General features: G+C 37.0%; 2 protein-coding genes across 5 annotated transcripts in view; one reads left to right on the forward strand and one right to left on the reverse strand.

Moving 5' to 3' along the window:
* Positions 1–17,770, forward strand: part of PRR33 (proline rich 33) — a 92,697-nt gene that overhangs the window by 1,537 nt on the left and 73,390 nt on the right. The window lies entirely within an intron of this gene.
* Positions 5,384–17,770, reverse strand: part of TNNT3 (troponin T3, fast skeletal type) — a 37,208-nt gene continuing 24,821 nt past the window's right edge. For 3 of the 4 annotated variants that reach the window (XM_081935465.1, XM_081935463.1, XM_081935466.1), the window contains 6 exons: positions 16,308–16,385; positions 15,994–16,107; positions 14,986–15,095; positions 13,570–13,660; positions 12,454–12,494; positions 5,384–5,760 (listed from right to left, as the gene is read on the reverse strand). In XM_081935465.1, the coding sequence (XP_081791591.1) occupies positions 5,712–5,760; positions 12,454–12,494; positions 13,570–13,660; positions 14,986–15,095; positions 15,994–16,107; positions 16,308–16,385 (483 nt within the window). In that variant the 3' untranslated portion in view covers positions 5,384–5,711. Of the gene's footprint in view, positions 5,761–8,096; positions 8,138–12,453; positions 12,495–13,569; positions 13,661–14,985; positions 15,096–15,993; positions 16,108–16,307; positions 16,386–17,770 lie in introns of all 4 variants that reach the window. The other variant, XM_081935464.1, reaches the window with a different exon arrangement.

Raw genomic sequence — 17,770 nt, forward strand, 5'->3', positions numbered from 1 at the left:
GATGATGATGATGATGATGATGATGATGATGATGATGATGGGTAGGTAGGTAGGTAGGTAGGTAGGTAGGTAGGTAGGTAGGTAGGTAGATAGATAGATAGATAGATGATAGATAGATAGATAGATAGATAGATAGATAGATAGATAGATAGATAGATAGATGATAGGTAGGTAGGTTGGTAGGTAGGTAGGTAGGTAGGTAGATGATAGATAGATAGATAGATAGATAGATAGATAGATATGAGAGAGAGAGAGAGAGAGAGAGAGAGAGAGAGAAGGTAGGGAGATAAGGTAGGTAAGTATAGATATATCAACAAGTGTGTGTGTGTGTGTTGCATTTGTGCTGATAAATAAATAAAGGGAAACTAGTAGTTCTCATCAGCTAGCCATACCCTTACTGAGATTTGAACCTGTACTGGTTTTTACATGTTAGGCAGTTGTATTAGCCTCTAAGCCACAAGCTTTCCTCCCTTATCAGCTGAGCCAAGGAAATAATTAAGTGTTATTTCAAAGTACCTGGTATGCCCAAATATGTAAATCCCATATTTATGATGGAAACCTGTGTGTATGTATGTATGTATCAAAAATTGAGAAGTAAAAAAGAGAATAGCATGAATACAATATTAAATATTCTGGCTTTTTTTTTTTCTGCGAATGGCCATTAGCCCTGCCAAGTGGTTCTGGGTTCATGCAATTCATTAGCCCACTTTAGGTGAAGCATCTGTATGATCTTGACTCATTTCTAAATAAAAACCCTATGCAGAACCAGACTTAGAAATATCAAAGCTGTAAATTGAAGGGCTGGAATTATTGGGAGTATGTGGACCACATCTCAGGACCATGCAATGGCAAATTATTTACTGCATAAGAGCAGGGTTTCCCAACTGTGAGGTGTACCTCCTTTTGGGAAGTCAGAGTCCAGAGGTGGTGTGAAGAATCTTTTAGTTGTACATTGTTGCAATAAAGGTTGTAAACCATCCAGAATCACTTAGGTGATCTGGGTGATGTAGAAATTTAAATAAATACTTCCTACTTTCCCATGTTGGATTGGATTGTTTTCATTGTTCATTTGTGTTCATTTTGATATATGGATTTTCAAGGGAGGTATGTACATTAGCATTACATCAAAGGAAGTCGGATGGCAAAAAGTTTAAGAACATCTAACAATCAACATGAAGTCACAGAGTTCTATTGTGTTTTGTTGTCCCATGGTGCTTGTCTGTCCTTGTTTGCACACAGTGGGCATACGGTAGGTTCCACAGTATAAAACCATGTCATTTTATGATACCCTGGAAACCTGTCTTCTGTGTAGTTGCTCTGCACTCTGACATAGCACTCATCCTGGGATTTCCATGGATCCCATCCTGAAGATTCAATAAAAGGCCCACTCCTCTCTAAACCTGTTCTATTCCCCAAGCCTTGGACTAAACTGAATTGTGTCATTCTCAAGAATCCCCTGTCTGTTATATTCATTCTATGTCAGCATTCATCTTTTAATAAGTTGCTGTGCTTTACTTGTTTTTAATGTCATTTGAAACGTTAGCTATCCAGAGTTGTTATGGTGAAAGGGGTAGCCCTATGAAGTGAATTGAAATAAATAAAAGGCAGAGACCTAGTTCTCTGAAGAAGTCTGTAATGCCGGGAAAAGTGGCAAGAAAAAGTAAAGCAAGGTAAACAGCAGCAAAGTGGAAGAATTCCATTATAACAGCAATGGTTGCACCATAGCAAGACCTGAAGAGACAGGTTCAGGACAGATCTCCTGGAGAATATCTCTTCATGTAATCTCAAACAGTTGATGCTGACTTGATGGCACATAATCAGTCGGTGACAGAATTTAACAGTAGTAGAACTATGAATGCTTTAATGATTTTGGGGGATGAAATTATGACAACATCCTGGGAACGTGTCAGAAAAAAAGGTGTTACTGCGATATGTTTGTACAATAGCTAGGTACAGGTGGGAAATGTCTTGTGAGTAGAAATGTCTTGTACCATAAAGACTATCATACATACAGAGTTAATAAAAGAAATGCAGCTAATTAGATGACTGAATTGGTTTGAGTTTGAAATTAATTGATGAAAAATAAATTTGACTGCTCTATTGATTTCCAAAACTGCAGGTTGGATTTTTTTTTGTTCAAGTGGTAGCAAGAGATAGCTGATGGGACAGCAAGATTTGTAAGGCTGCCTCCTATGGCAACTTTCATTTGAAAGTTGAAACTACTGTAAATGTATACTGTATAGCTCTTTACTTTTTCTATCTCTATAGAATCCCTTAGTAAATAAACTTCATAAGGATACACATGTAAAAATATTGTCTATTCTACTGCTACCCCCTGCAGGTAGAGACACATATTTCATATGAATTTGCAAGTTCTATCAAACTGAGAAAAGAGAGGTTTTATTATTGTTGTTTGTTTATTGTTTGTTTTCTGCTTTGTGGAATTTTAAAAAATAAAGGCTACAATCTTGAATATAAATCCATTTAAAATAATTTATTCAGATTATAACTGAAGAAACAATGGTTTTGAGTAGCAATTTCTTCAGGAATATGGTTTTGCTGCTAATTTTGAGGAGGATGTGGAAAATTCATTCTCTAAGTGTCACTTGTAGTTTCACTAAACTATTTCCGTATAAAGTAAACCTAACATATCTGGACTACAGAAATCAAGATGTAGAATTAAAAGTTTTTAATATTTTTGTTGTGCCTTGGTTATCTGGATTTTTGAAACCCCATATTTATTCAGCTGTTTGTTTATAAAATGTATAGGCATCTAACCTTAAGGTAATTCTGAGTGGCTTGCAATTATAATATAATCCCATGATTACTAGGAAGATCAGATCTTTAAAATGGCAAATGTTTTATTCCTGGATCTAATTTAGCAGATCCACGTTCTAGGATATTCCATGGCTATCTTAGCTGCCACTAAACCGCCAGATAGTTTAGAATTAATTAAATTTCCCTAAATTAATCAGTTGATTTATTTATTTCACTATTTATTTACCCATCAATTCCTTGCTTTATAAAACAGTGTATCTGTTCTAATACATATTCCAAGAGACTTTTAAAAATTTGGTCTTGCAAGGTGAAAAGTGCAAAGTTCAACACATTGAACACATTTGATCCCCTGTACAGAAGGAAAGTTCTAAGAAGATATGAAGCATCCTGCTGTGCCCAATTTAAAACCATAAGTACAGTGATCTGGTGTTCTGTGTCCCAGAATGGTACTCTGGAATCCCACATGACAGGATGTCTATTAATGCTTGTTCCCTAGCAGCAAGCATTTAAGCTATTCTGTAAGTGAACATTTGTGCAATGCCCACAATGCATCATGTAACAAAGCAATTTTCCAGCTTTGCATGCATTCCAGCCATTCCCCCCTCCCCCCTAAAAAAATCTTATTTCAGCATCAGCATTTTTTCTTGGTTAGGATATCCTTGGTTTTAGAAATATGAATGGGATTATTTGAGATAAAATAACACTTGCCGAATGTATTTGCAGAAGTATATTCCCCATCTAACCCAGAACAGTTTCCAAAAATGAAGGGCAGCATCTTTCAGGAAAATAATCTTGACTATGGATCCCAGTCACACACTGGACAGGGTTTATTTCCAATATAACAGCCCATCTTAAACAATTTCAGGACCCTTTCTGTTATTTAGCACTGAGATTAATCATCACAGGGATATTCTTGTTAACTTCACATGTACCATAGATACTTTCTCCTGATATTCTATGGGATTGAAGCAAGGGGCAGAAGAGGAATAAGGAAATTCTCTGTCCCAGGTATATAATAAGGAACTCTGTTAGATGCTGTCAACATCATAATTCTTTGTGGATGTATTGTGAAAAGCTGAAGCAAAGGTTGCTTCACTAAGTTTAAGAATTTGCCTTTTGTCTGAGCAAATAGTTCTGTAGAGAATAGTTGCTCAAATAAGAAATCAGCAAAGATTATTAGGAAGGAGATTGAAAATAAAACTTCCAAACTGTACTGTCAGTACCGAAATCTAAGGTGTATTCACATCTGGAATTCTTATCATTTCAATACATGCATATGTTGTGTAGAAATAGGCAAAAAAATGAAAGCTATGGATTTCAGCTATTGAGGTGTAAGAAAAAGGTGAATGATCAGCATATAAAATTATTAATTACGGTAAGTAAAGAGAGCAGGTGCCTTTCTTAATACAACTTGGAAGTTGCCTAATCAAACTGCACAAAAAGTAGCTCAAAATAAATTCTTCAATGCCAGATGTGGGATTCCATTACAAGATGGTACCATATGGCAACCATTACTTTTGATTGCTTTAAAAGAGGATGGAGATGGCGATCAGTGTCCATATTGCCCTAAGAATAACAGGCAATACATTTTAGGACCATAGCCTTCTTCTGCAGTTGTTTCCAGAACGCTGTAAAACCAGATGTCTATGGAAAATCCATGAACAAAGCTATGTATGAAAAACCACAGCGTGCAGGTTCCCCCCCTCCTTTCCTCTAGAGCAGGGGTACCCAAGCCCATGAGTGGACAATGGCCTATTTGGAACCAGGCCCCACTAGTGGTGGGCCGGCATTCATGCACAAGCTCAATTTGCATGAGCGGCAGGGCAGGCACATGCAGACGCATTCAACGTGAGCAAGTTGAGATATGCACACGTGTTGGCCTACTACTCATGCGGCCGGGTTCCGATGCCCCCCTCCCCCACCCCGCCGGGCTGCCAAGCCACAAAAATCATGGACATCTGACCTAGAGATTCAAGGTGGTCAAGCTGATACGGACTTAAAAGTATGCATGGTAAATAACTAAAGTCTAGAAAGTTTTGAGAGTTAATTTGGTTGCCGCAGGCTAAAAACAGGGAGAGTGTGAACCCTAGACTTCCCTTAGGGACATAACCAGCTTTTGACCTTGGGCCAGTCATTTTCTCTCAGCCCGAGGAAGAAGGAAGTGGCAAACCACCTCTGACCAAACCTCGCCAAAAAAATTGGAAGGATAGCCACCAGGAGTTCAAACAAAACAAAATAAAACAAAAACAATGTAATTCTAAGGAAGAAAAAAAGAAAGAAATGATTTAGTTTGGATATATGTATTGCGGATTCCACCACCCTTATTATCTTGTTTTTTCAATTGGGATGTTTTGGTTTTCTGAGTGCAATTTTATGAGTTCTTCATTATCACATAAGCCAATGGAGTTTACTTTTGAATAAGCATGCATAAGATCAACATTTTAAGTTATACGTAAATAGCTTACAGTCATTGGTGGATGTAAACTAGGATACATTTATTTACTTCAGTGGTCCTTTGCCAGATTTTATTGACAAGGCCAATAAATTCCAAGGTTTGGTAAATGAATCACTATTAATGGAAAAAAGAAGAATGGCTAGACAGGAGTTGCAGGTCTGAAGTGTATTATTGACTACGCTTTATTTACAAAACCAAAAGATTCATACACTGCAATCTATGTGGCAGTGTAGGGCTGGAATTAGGAAAAAATACACATGAGACAACAGGTATCAGCAGGGACTCGTCGTCGTTCAGAGCTGAGGTTCTGAAAGATGTGGGCACCCTAAAAATAAGCAGTAGGCAATCCAGGCTGATGTTGCAACTATGGTTTTGTTCAGGCAAGAGAGAGGAATTGGTATCTAAATACGGAAGATGAGCCAGTGATGTTTGGCCATGCCACCATTGATGAATCTTCCTGCAGGGACCTTCCAGATCTTTACTTCCAGCGTCCTCCAACTTTGCCCTTGGCTCCAGCCTTCTTGCTGCTGTAATACAAACAGGATAAGAACGTGACTTGCTGTTGCAGTAGATACCCTTACCTGTTCTTGATCTTGCCTTTTTAGCAACAAGCTTATCATTTCATTGAAATGTAACATTAAAGCAGATGAAATGCCAATGTGCTTTACTCTTATCAAATCTATTTTTTTTCATCTCTTAATCAAGGAATAGCTGCTGGCAATATGTTTAGGTCTGGCTCCTGGAGCTAGCTAGCTTGTCAAGGTGACAGTCAACATGTTTTGCCTGAGTTCTAGTCAAACTTGTCAGAAATGTAAAGCCCCATGCTTTAATAGCAGAGCTGTCTTTGAACTTTAGATGCAATAATAGGTGTGTGTTAAAACTATTAAGTGGTATAATTTACTGTGCATTTAGCTTCTGCCAACCTTTCAATTTGGTCTGAACATCCACAAAGTGATTGAATTGTCTCTTTAACAGTTATCACCCAAAATCCAGAAGTTACCCAAATTTGACTTTAAATACTAATAAAAACCAGGTGCAGAGTGGAAACATCATACATTCAGAATTTCTGATAAATCATGGTCCACAAAGCATTATTTTTTTGAAGTAGTACAACTTCCTTTAAACCATCAAGGTAAAAAACATCTTCTAAAGACAGGTGGAAAAACTCATGTTTAAATTGTGCTACTCTTGACAAGATTTCAAATTGTTTTATTTTGCATGCAAAAGAAACAATGTCCGAAACATGCAAAACTTACCTTAATTCTTAGCTCAGTTATGCACTATTAAGTTCCAAGTGAGTACATTAGTTTAGTACAGAACACCACACTTGTCCCAGTAACAAATTGCAGCTGCAATGCTCTTATTGGCATGCTATGTATCCTTAGATGGTACTTATAAGTTACACAACAAGCTAACTTGGATTAGTAGCTAGGTGTTTGATGGAACTGCAGTTTAAATTACTTGCTATTTGGGCACTTCCAATATGAATTCTTCCATAGAACATGAGATATAACAATAAAAGGAATATATTTAAAGCTTACATGATAACAGCGGTGATTTTTCTCAGTGGTAGTTTCACATATGGGAACATGTCAATGACGTCACAATTTGTACACACAACAAGCAAATACTTTACCTGTCATTTAACATAGGCCTTTTTCTCCCCTTAAAACAGTCTTTGTCAGAGACACTTGGCTCTTGGGCGTCATCTGATGATAATAGACACTTGGGCTAGAAACTTATATTTATGTGCTGCCATATCTTCCAGTAATGTCCGCAAGTATCAATTATAAAAAATCTCATTGATGCAGTTGACAAAAATTTGGTATACCTTCTTTCTGTTAGTTTCTTTTCCTTTTATTATTTCTTTGTAAGATTTTGCAGCCTGCTCATTTCAAGAAGCTCATAATCTTTAACAACCCTCTTAGAATTGTTGTACAGACTATGGTCCAGCACAAGCATGCTCAGTTCTTGTTCAGTATTCTTTTTATGTTTCGTCTTCTAAAGAAAGGCACATCATCCTAAATAACCTTCAGCATGCCCTGCTGCTTTTAAAATAGCAGATTTGTCTGAATTGCCTCCAGTTCTGCAATAAGGATTATACTTTTTTATGAATTAAAAGGGCCAATTAAGAGCTATAAATGAGCCCAAAGCACCATTCATTGAATTATGTAAATAATATGATGCAAATAAGCAACACATCTAGACATATGCATTTTATAGAGCCAGGCATATCAATGCACTGGTTTTTCTTCCCTGTATGAGAAGATAAGTTTTGAGAGTACATGCCCTCTCATACAGTAATTTATTCTAGAACTATACCCTCTCAGCCCTTGCTTTTATTTGATCATTGTTTCGCACTTCCACTGCCTTTGTGTCTAAAGCATTAGGTTTCTAAAGTGACACATGCAGTAATGAAACTATGGAACAAAACAAGCAGGGAATAATTTGAATTAGATGAAGGGAGATAAGATTATATGATGCATCAAAAGAATCACTGGGCATGCCATGCCACATGATGTCCATGTGGCAGTGGCAAATATTGAATATTAGTGTTATTAAATCCTGTTCCTTACAATCTAGGAAAGTATGCTTTCCATGCCAACACAAAGAGTAGTATATTGGCAGGTGAGCCTCACCAAGATTGTTGGGGAAAAAGAGGGTTATTTTGGGGGAGGATTATGGATTCATTTCAGTTTCACCAAAGTATTTTTTAAAGGAAAGAAAAGAGTGGGCTTCAGCGGCTGTGCTTTTTCCACTTCATTCCCTTCCAATAAGAAATAGATGGAAGAAGACTGAAGTGACTACTGCAAACAGATGGATATTCCAGTCTTCAGACTGGAAAAGTAATCTGGGTACTCACTGTTTCTGGGCCTGATCAATCCGATTTCTGAAGGTGGTAATCTGCAAACAAATATGACTAGGTTTTTAAAAATGACCTGCTTTCCATCAGGGAGAGAGGGATTTACCAGCTGTTTCGCCGCAGTAAGATATGGCCAGGAGGTTGGTGGACTCAAGAATAATATGCACACAAATGAAGTAAAAACTGAAAGAATTTATTCAGCAGAGCAGAAATTTTTTGACTGCAAAGCATAAATAGGCAGGAAATGTCTACAGACAAGGCAACCTGACTAATGTAAAAAGGAGGCATACAAAAATCTTACACCTCTTCAGAAACTGGGAGCCCCTCATCCTTGTCCAAGACAATTATGGATTTCCCCCAGATTTTTTTCCCCAGCTAATATATAGCACCTTTCCTGGGCATGTCTACACTGAGGTTCAAAGTACTTAAGTTGTTTTTCATCTTTTATACTTTTACAAAATATAGGAGGTATAAATAACACAGTACCTGGAGATGGTTTGGTGATGTACTTTATCAGTAATTTGAATTAAACTCAAACTTTTAAATAACTGGCAAGGATCATTAATATATTTTTCCTTCTTGGAGTGTTGAATTGGGGAGTACAGATTATCTCTGCCTTTTTATATCAAGTTCCAGGTTTCTGAAAGCATGTATTGCAAACTCATCCTCCTAATTACGTTCATTTTTGTTTATACTTCCTGCCTAGTGGCTTAACAAAAATTGTGTGAGATCTATCAGTCCATTCATCCTCCCATCTCTGCTAGCTACCTGGTTTTGGCAAAGCTTTCTAAAAGAAAAAATTAACAGTTTCAAGCTAAACTGCATGGGGAAAAAAGGTAAATGGAAAGTGGAAGGTGTTACTGAGGCCTGCCTAGGTAGAATCCTAAACTTTTGGGGAGGGGCAGGGAGAGGGGAGAGTTGAGAATGAAAAAAGAAACAAAGAGGTTGAAAATTTAGCATTTTCAAAACATAAATGGTGACAGGAACAAAAATCTCCAATGAAGGGTGTGTGTGTGTGTGTGTGTGTGTGTGTGTGTGTGTGTGTCTGTGTTAAAGTACATTTTATAAGTCAGTAATTTGCACAGCTCTAGTTAACTTAGGACATCTCCAAAAAACCCATTTCTTACATAGTGTGATCAAGTTGTAAAACATGAAACCCAAGTACAACTTTCTGTTCACCTCAAGATTACATCTATTATATAGCTGTGGGGGTATGTCCATACATCCATGGCTGTATGTTATTTTTCCAAGCTCACTCAATTTTGTTTGAGTTGGCTTTCTTTTAACACTCTCTTGATATTGTTCATTTGAGTTTGGTTTCTTATTTTTCCAAAACAAAGGGAGAAAAACCTCACTTTTTGAAAACTGAAACGAGAGTTTGAAAACATTCCGATTTAGATTAGCCATAATAAAAACAATTGTTGCTGAAATGTATATAGATTGTAGATAGAGGTCAAGAGTATTGATTTATTTCATTGATGAAGGGCTAGATATAGAAAGGCTCTAAAACTAGAAGTAAAGCAATGAAAACATTTGCTCAGCAGTAATTCATTCCTGAAGTTAATACTGAAGAAATGTAGAATTCTTGGGAAGTGCTACACTGAAATAATGAAAGCATCTTCAGGTAAAATGAAAGAAAAAGAGGGTGGGAGAAGTAAAGAATATGTGATGGTTACTATTAAATTAAGAAGATTCCACAAATCTGTTCCAGCAATAGAAATTTTCCTAAGCATAAATCAAAATAGAAAAGCTGTCAGCAATATTTGAAGAAGTAATCCTTCTAAATAAAGCTATGCCCTCAGTCATGCTTTAAAGTGTCTTCATAGCATCACCAACCATCATAGATATAACTTATCTCATTATTATTTTGGCACCATAGTGGCCGAATGACTCTAAAAGAGCCTATAAGCTGCCACTGGATAAATTATTTAAAACTTCATTTGCTATCATATCAGCACAATTATTTTTTTATGTTTTCCACTCCTGTATCATAATAATTAAGACTAATTCATTTGGGTGAATCATAATAATCAAGAGGAATTCATTTGAGTGAATGCCTAGCTGAAAAAAAAACATTTTTATGGCTGACTTAATTCTATGCTTGTGATTTTAATCATTAGGCAAAGGAAAGAAACTAAAGAAAACCAGTTCTTAGAATTCTGTGAGTATAAAGGCTGGCCAATTAAAAAAAAAACCAAATTTTGGGTTATTACAGCTGTGAACAGACATTTCTTATTTAAAAGTGATCCTGTTATTTCACAAATCAACGTGGGGCTTTCCAAAGAGCAAAAGAGAAAATATTCCAGGTTGTAGGGAAAACAGACTAGGAAGTATGCTGAAAATTTAAAAACCGTTTTCAAGGTTTGGGGCAGTTGCAATTTTATGTTGTGAAAATGCTTCAATTGTAATAGAGATCAAAATATAATTTCTGACTCAAAGAAATAAAGAGGAGTAGGAAAAAAATATTTTTTTACCATTATTGACAGCATCATCCTTAATATTTCCATTGCTTTGTTCGCTATGTGATAAACATGCTACTTTCATCTTAAGAGACAGCTGGCCAGTTAAGCATAATTTTTTTCTTCTAAACAGTTCTAACATTATTTTGCAGCAATACAATTTCCTGTACTGTACATTCACAATATTCAAAACCATAAGATGTCTTGTTCATCATCTTGGGTTCACAGGGTTGGACTTTCTTCCATGACAAGCAGAAACAAGAGACTCCAACATGGAAGCAACGGGACAACATGAAAAAGGAAAACTCAGCTACCCAATATACTTACTTGCTTACTTGTAGATTTCAAACACGTGCCTTGTGGAACTGAGGGCACTGATACTGAGTCTGCCTCTTAACCAGGGGTTTGATTAAGGAACATTGTTTACCAGACTAGCATTGGTGCTTATGACTTACCTTCTTTTCTACGTGTGAAGTAAGATAAACAATAGGCATGGCACTTAGATTTCCTGGCTAACAAAGTTGGACAAGAAATGGCTCTAAAAGCTGTCCTTCCTTTATTTTGCTTTCTTGTGAAATTTCCTTGCTATTCATGTATAGCTCAATTGTTCTTATGGGTAACAGCAATTTTCCCTTTAATTGTACAATTCTTTTTTAAAAAAAACATAGATGTTGCCTTGCTGGCTCAGAATCGTGCCATCTCCCAATTCAGTTTTCTCTGGTTGCTTCTTTGACGCCTGCTCCAATAATCTGCAGTTAATTTACTCAATTGTCAGACATCTGGTGCCACTTCCGTATCTTCGACATAACCCAACAGATTTAGTTAAATTTGCAAGACCAATCTGAAAAGACTTGCCTCTGATTTGTCTTCTGGCTCTCACCTATTCTCTGGTGTGCTTTTTGTATAAATATAAGCAAACAAACGGTGCATTGAGCTCCTAGCTAATCTTTCTTACCTGGATTTTTATAAATGTGTGAGGAGATTCTCAGTCACCCAGGTCACAGTTGATTTTTTCTTTTTTCTCCAAAAGGCAATTGGACTGTTTCTTTTCCTTGAGGAAGAAGACGAAAATGTTTTGCTTCTCATCCAAGAAGCTTCATCATTGGATGAGAAGCGAATTTTCTTCTTCTTCCTCAAAAAAAAAAAAAACAGTTTGGTTTTTGAAGAAAAAAAAAAGCAGCTTTGAGACGGTCTTTTTTATTTTATTTTATTTTTCTTTTCTTTTTTGGACATGTGGGCAATTGCCATCAATAATTTGCTCTGATGGTAGAGAAATAATTACCTTGAAAATGTCTGGTGTTTTTTTATCCCTCCCTCCCAACTCTTGAGCTATAGAAATGATTTTTATGACACTACAGTCATTCTATGAAGCAGTAAACTAAGATAACAATTGGATGGAGAGATCACCCTCGTGAACTGATTTTTCTGCTGGTATCACTTTTTATTCCCATTGTCCTGTATTCATTTAGAACAATGTTTTCCAACATTAGCGAGGGAATTCTGGGAGTTGAAATCTATACATCTTAAAGTTGAGAAACGCTGATTTGAATGACCGGCCACAATCTTTCCCAGCTGCTGCCCTCTACTATCTTTGGCTATGCTTCCTAGATTATAGGAGCTGAAATCCAACACATCACGCTGAGAAAGGCTGATCTACAGAATACAACATTAAATCTCTATTCAGCTACTTCTGAATTAAGGCAGTAAAGGTTGATGAGAAAAAAAAAAGAGAGGAAGAAATGTGGCTATTTCTTGTTTTGTTTCAAGCCAGGAATTGAATGCCAGCCTGTCGTTTATCTATGCAAATTTAGAATTTACAGACTCCCAACATGCAGGAGGCTCATGCATGTAAAAATCTTTTGCTGCTTATATCACCTGGGTGAACTCATTGTACTTACAACTTGGACAGTGCCTCCACCCTGCAACGTAGTGATACAATCTAAGAAAGATTAAGATCATTATTGGCTTTGGGTTCTTAACAAATTGAGGGTTGGTGGTTTTTTTTTTTTTTTTTGGGAATAGGTATTCAGTAAGAGACAAGCATTCACCTTTTAACTCTGTCAGAACTCTCTCATTGTTTTGTGAGTGTATTATAAAGGATGATCTCAACATAAAAGCAGGCAACTGGTGTAAGGGGGTTGCCTTATGCTTCCCTGTTTCTAAAATCAAATTCCAAGTACGGCAGAGAAATAACATTTCTGCAATCCACCAGTTCTTCTTTTATTCCTAAATTCAAGTTTTTGTGTCTCTCCCACCCACCCCACCCCCAGATACTGTAGAGTGTAAAGCATGTAGCATGAGCAATTAAATATGGCAAATTATTTGGCTCTATCTACAATAACAGAATTAAAACATAGGTAGAGGGGTTATAACCATGCTCACAGTTTGTCGACAAAGTTGAAGTATTTTCTTCCACACAATATGAAGAAGATATAATCTATACTCTTTTTTTTAAAAAAAAAGTGGTGATTATCTTGTAGCATTCTCCAGACAACAGAAGAGAATGGTGCTGGCTTTTCTGCCTGCATAAATTCACATGAAGATAAGGCTGGAGAATTAATAGAGGCTGGGGACATCAGAAATGGGTTCATTATTAGTCTCATAGGTATTTCAGTGCAGTGCTGATACTGCCTAAGCCCTAGGAGTTACACAGATTGTTGGCTCCCCTGCTTGGCTTGGCTGTGATGGGGTTTAACATCATGAATAAGCCATCTGGTTTTGGAAGATGCTTCACAAAGAAAGATGGGCATATTAATTAAAATGACAATGTTATTTCATAATATTTTCAGGCATAGGACATATTTTAACTAGAAGGCAGAAATCCACCCTAGGTGTACAATTGAGAAGTTATCACTCTTGAACGAAAAACTGAATTTTGTTGATAAACATTCAGAATAGTATATGGGATTTAATGGTCTTCTATGGTCTTCAGCACAGGTCTCCCTTAGAAATATAACTGATTTCACCCTGAAGATAAAACAAAAACCAAAGCCAAGATCTCTTTTTCTACTCACATCATATTTTTGCCTCTTGATCTTCTCTAAATATTCATATTTTTCCGTCTCCAGCTCATACAGCGAGTCCCACAATTCTTTGGCTTTCTCCCTTTTTATTTGTGAAAAAGTGGAGATATCACAAAGAATGATATACAACTCAAACAATTAGCAACTGCAAAGAGACATATTTACATAAGCTCAATGTTTCTTAAATTAATGGTTAAACTGGTTGGGAGACTATTCAAATGAAAGTCCAACACAACTGAACAATTCTAGTTTGTGGATTTCATCAATCCGCCATGTAACTTTTCCTTGTGTGGAATTATTTGAACACCTAAATATCAATAGAGACCCTGACCACTTCATTACTTACCCTATCTCTAGATACTTAATGGAAAAAAAACCCAGAAGTATCTTGGACCCAATACAGATACTTGGAGGAATCTTATTGTTTACTTTCCCCCTTTGAAATACTTGTTTATTTGTTCTTATTCCCTGCTTTCATAACTGCTAATCTTATTCAGAAATATTTCATATGCCTTTGTGAGAACTATATCTCTATACATACATACATACATACATACATACATACATACATACATACGTGTTGTATTTGTACTGATAAATAAATAAAGGGAGACTAGTATAGATCTATTTCGAGCTAATTAGCTCTCATCAGCTAGCCATATCCTTACTGGGATTTGAACCTGGGCTGTATTATATCTTAGGCAGGAGTCTTAGCCACTAAGCCACAGGTTCGCCTCCTTATCATTTGAGCCAGGGAAATAGGTATGTATTTGTGTTACAACCCCTGGTATGCCTAAATATGGGAGGAAGGTCACTATTCCCTCTTTCTGTCCTTCGGCTCATCACAGAAGACCATGCAGGCAGAAAACCAGGGTTGTAACACAAATACATATACATACATACATATATATATATATATATATATATATATATATATATATATATATATATATATATATATATATATATATATATATATATATATATATATATATATATATATATATATATATATATATATATATATATATATATATATATATATATATTCGTAGATTTTCATTAAATACATTTTTTCATAATTTTTTTATTTTTTAAACTAATTCACTCATGTTGCAACTGGAGGCAGAAGTTATAATTTAATTTATTCTTTTTCTTACTATATGTATTATTTTTACATTATCCATTGAAGTTTAATATATATTAATGTTAAATCAAATTTGATAAAATTCATCAGAATTAAATAATTACCTGAATAATAACAAATGTCTTTTTCTTAAATATCATCTCCTATTTTTAATACCACAAAAAGTGCTAAAACAAATGTCAGCACAAGCTTAATCTTGTATGTACCATAGTACAAGAGGTAGTGGGGGAGATGGGGATATATATATATATATATATTACCTCAGTTTGTCTTCACTAAGGTGATCGATATTCAGAGGTTTGCGTCTCTCTGCCAAAATTTTCTTCTTCAGTTCCCTTGCAGTTTGTTTCTTTCCTCTCTTTTGATCAGCCTGTGCAGAACGAGTTTAAAGATTATTAAAGAGCCTGTTTGATCTAGTGACACCAGGTTAGAAAGCAACAGTCTACGAATTCAAGTCCTGCCTTAGTCATGAAAACCAGTTAGGTGTCCTAGGGCCAGTCACTCTCTCAGATCCCAGTTCACCTCAAAGGGTTGGTTGTTGTGGGGAAAATAGGAGGAGGAAGGTGTGTTGGATATATTTATGGAGTATAAATAAACAAATAATCACCAGGTGCATCCCATAGAAGGAATTAATGAAGAACATCAAAACCTGCCAGGAGAGCAGTAATCCTCAATTGTGAAAGTGCTTGATCACAATGCATATCATCCTCCATCAATGGACTAAACTTAGTGCCTGGATTGTAATCTGGTATATTCAGATGCCATCAGGTTACTACTAAAATAATTGTTTCTAAGAATTTGCCAGCATGCCTATTTTACATGTCTTTCTGATTCATTGCAGGAAATGCTCTATAAACCATAAGGCGTATCCCTCAGGGCTGAAGAACCATTAGATCAAAGCTAAAGAGAAATTGTGAGATACTATCCCTCTAGCCGAGAGAGAGAGAGAGAGAGAGAGAGAGAGAGAGAGAGAGAGAGAGAGAGAGAGAGAGAGAGAGAGAGAGAGAGGAGGGAGGGAGGGAGGGAGGGAGGGGGAGAGAGAGAGAGAGAGAGAGAGAGAGAGAGAGAGAGAATGAATAGAAAATAGACACTAGTAGTTCCTTCCTGTGGTGAAGTTCTTTGGTCTCTTCTTGAAAAGGTTTTTGCCACTTGAAAATTAAAGAATTCCAAGAAATCCTTGGGTAAGTTTCAGATGAGTGATGCTCATTCTTGATCACATTCTGGCTTTCTCTGCCAGAATGTGATCAAGAATGAGCAGTAGATTTTACCTTCGCCAGATAGCTGCTGTATGTGGCACCCATAGAGGAGAGGGCTTTCTTCTTCTTCAAATCATCTTCAGCCCTCCTCTTGGCATCGTCTTCCTCTCTCTTTGCCTTTTCCTCCTGTGAAAAGATAGTAGGAACAAACACTGGTTCATACCTGGGACTCGCAAAGGCAGAACAGAGCATTTGGGTCTGGGACATACTTTTTTTGGGAAGGGGTGAGATAAAGCCAAAAGTAATTGTCATAACTCTTAACAGATCACTTTACATTGAGGAGAACGATTGAGATACCAATGACGAAAGGTTGTAGATAAACTCACAGCAAGTCTGGCCTGACGCTCCTTTTCTTTCTCAGCTCGGATTCTTTGCTGCTCAGCCCTCTCAGCTCTACGTTTTTCCTGTGCGTTGCAAAGAAAGGGGAGCAATTTGATTAGAACTGTATTCGGTTCCAGAACAAAACGCTTTGAAAAATGTTCCTGAGAATGAACAGTTGAAATTAAATAGTGAACAGTATTAAGATGAGACTCTAGAAAGTGTGCAGAGAAGAGCAACAAAGATGATTAGGGGACTGGAGGCTAAAACATATGAAGAATGGTTGCAGGAACTGGGTATGTCTAGTCTTATGAAAAGAAGGACTAGGGGAGACATGATAACAGTGTTCCAATATCTCAGGGATTGCCAGAAAGAAGAGGGAGTCAAACTATTCTCCAAGGCACCTGAGGGTAGAACAAGAAGCAATGGGTGGAAACTAATCAAGGAGAGAAGCAACTTAGAACTGAGGAGAAATTTCCTGACAGTTAGAACAATTAATCAGTGGAACAGCTTGCCTCCAGAAGTTGTGAATGCACCAACACTGGAAGTCTTTAAGAGGAAATTGGACAATCATTATATCTGAAATGATATAAGATTTCCTGGTTGTGCAGGGGGTTAGACTAGAAGATCTCCAAGGTCCCTCCCAACACTATTATTCTGTTATGACAAAAATGTTTTTAAGTTGATATAAAGGTACTCCTCGACTTACAACAGTTCATTTAGTGACCAAAGTTACAATGTCACTGAAAAAAGTGACTGATGGACATTTTTCACACAGCCGTTGCAGCATCATGATCAAAATTCAGACAGTTGGCAGCTGACTCATATTTATTAGTAGTGTCCCAGGGTCATGTGATCACCTTTCGCGACCTTCTGACAAGCAAAACCAATGAGGAAATCAGATTCACTTAACTGTGTTACTAACTTAACTCAACGGCAGTGATTCACTTAATAACTGTGACAAGAAAGGTCGTAAAATGGGCAAAACACACTTAACGAATGTCTTGCTTAGCAACATAAAATATTGAGTTCAACTGTGATCGTAAGTCGAGGACTACCTGTAGATAAAATCAGAGGGAGATTATATAAACGCAGCAGTCTCCTCTACTCCACTCTTTCCGTAGGGGTGTCAAACTCAAGGCCCATAGGATGCTTAGATCTGGCCCGCAGGGCTTCCATGGAAACAGCGTAGGACCAGACTGCGGTGCATCTGCCAACAAAAACAGAGCCTGTTGTCGCTGGCAGAGGGCTGCAGGAGGCTGTCCAGGCCCAAAACGGGGCCGGAGGGGTGGGGGCACATGCACACAAACACCCAGAGCTCCATTTTTGCTGGTAGAAGGCAGCAGTCCAGGCAGGGGTGAAATGCTACTGGTTCAGGCCAGTTCACCCAAACCGGTAGTAAAAAAATGCTACTGTTCGTTCGAACCGGTAGTAAAAAAAAATGCTTAACAAAGTAAACAAAAGTTCCAAT

Source organism: Natrix helvetica (genome assembly GCF_964273705.1).
Source record: "Natrix helvetica genome assembly, chromosome: 1".
NCBI lineage: Eukaryota > Metazoa > Chordata > Lepidosauria > Squamata > Natricidae > Natrix > Natrix helvetica.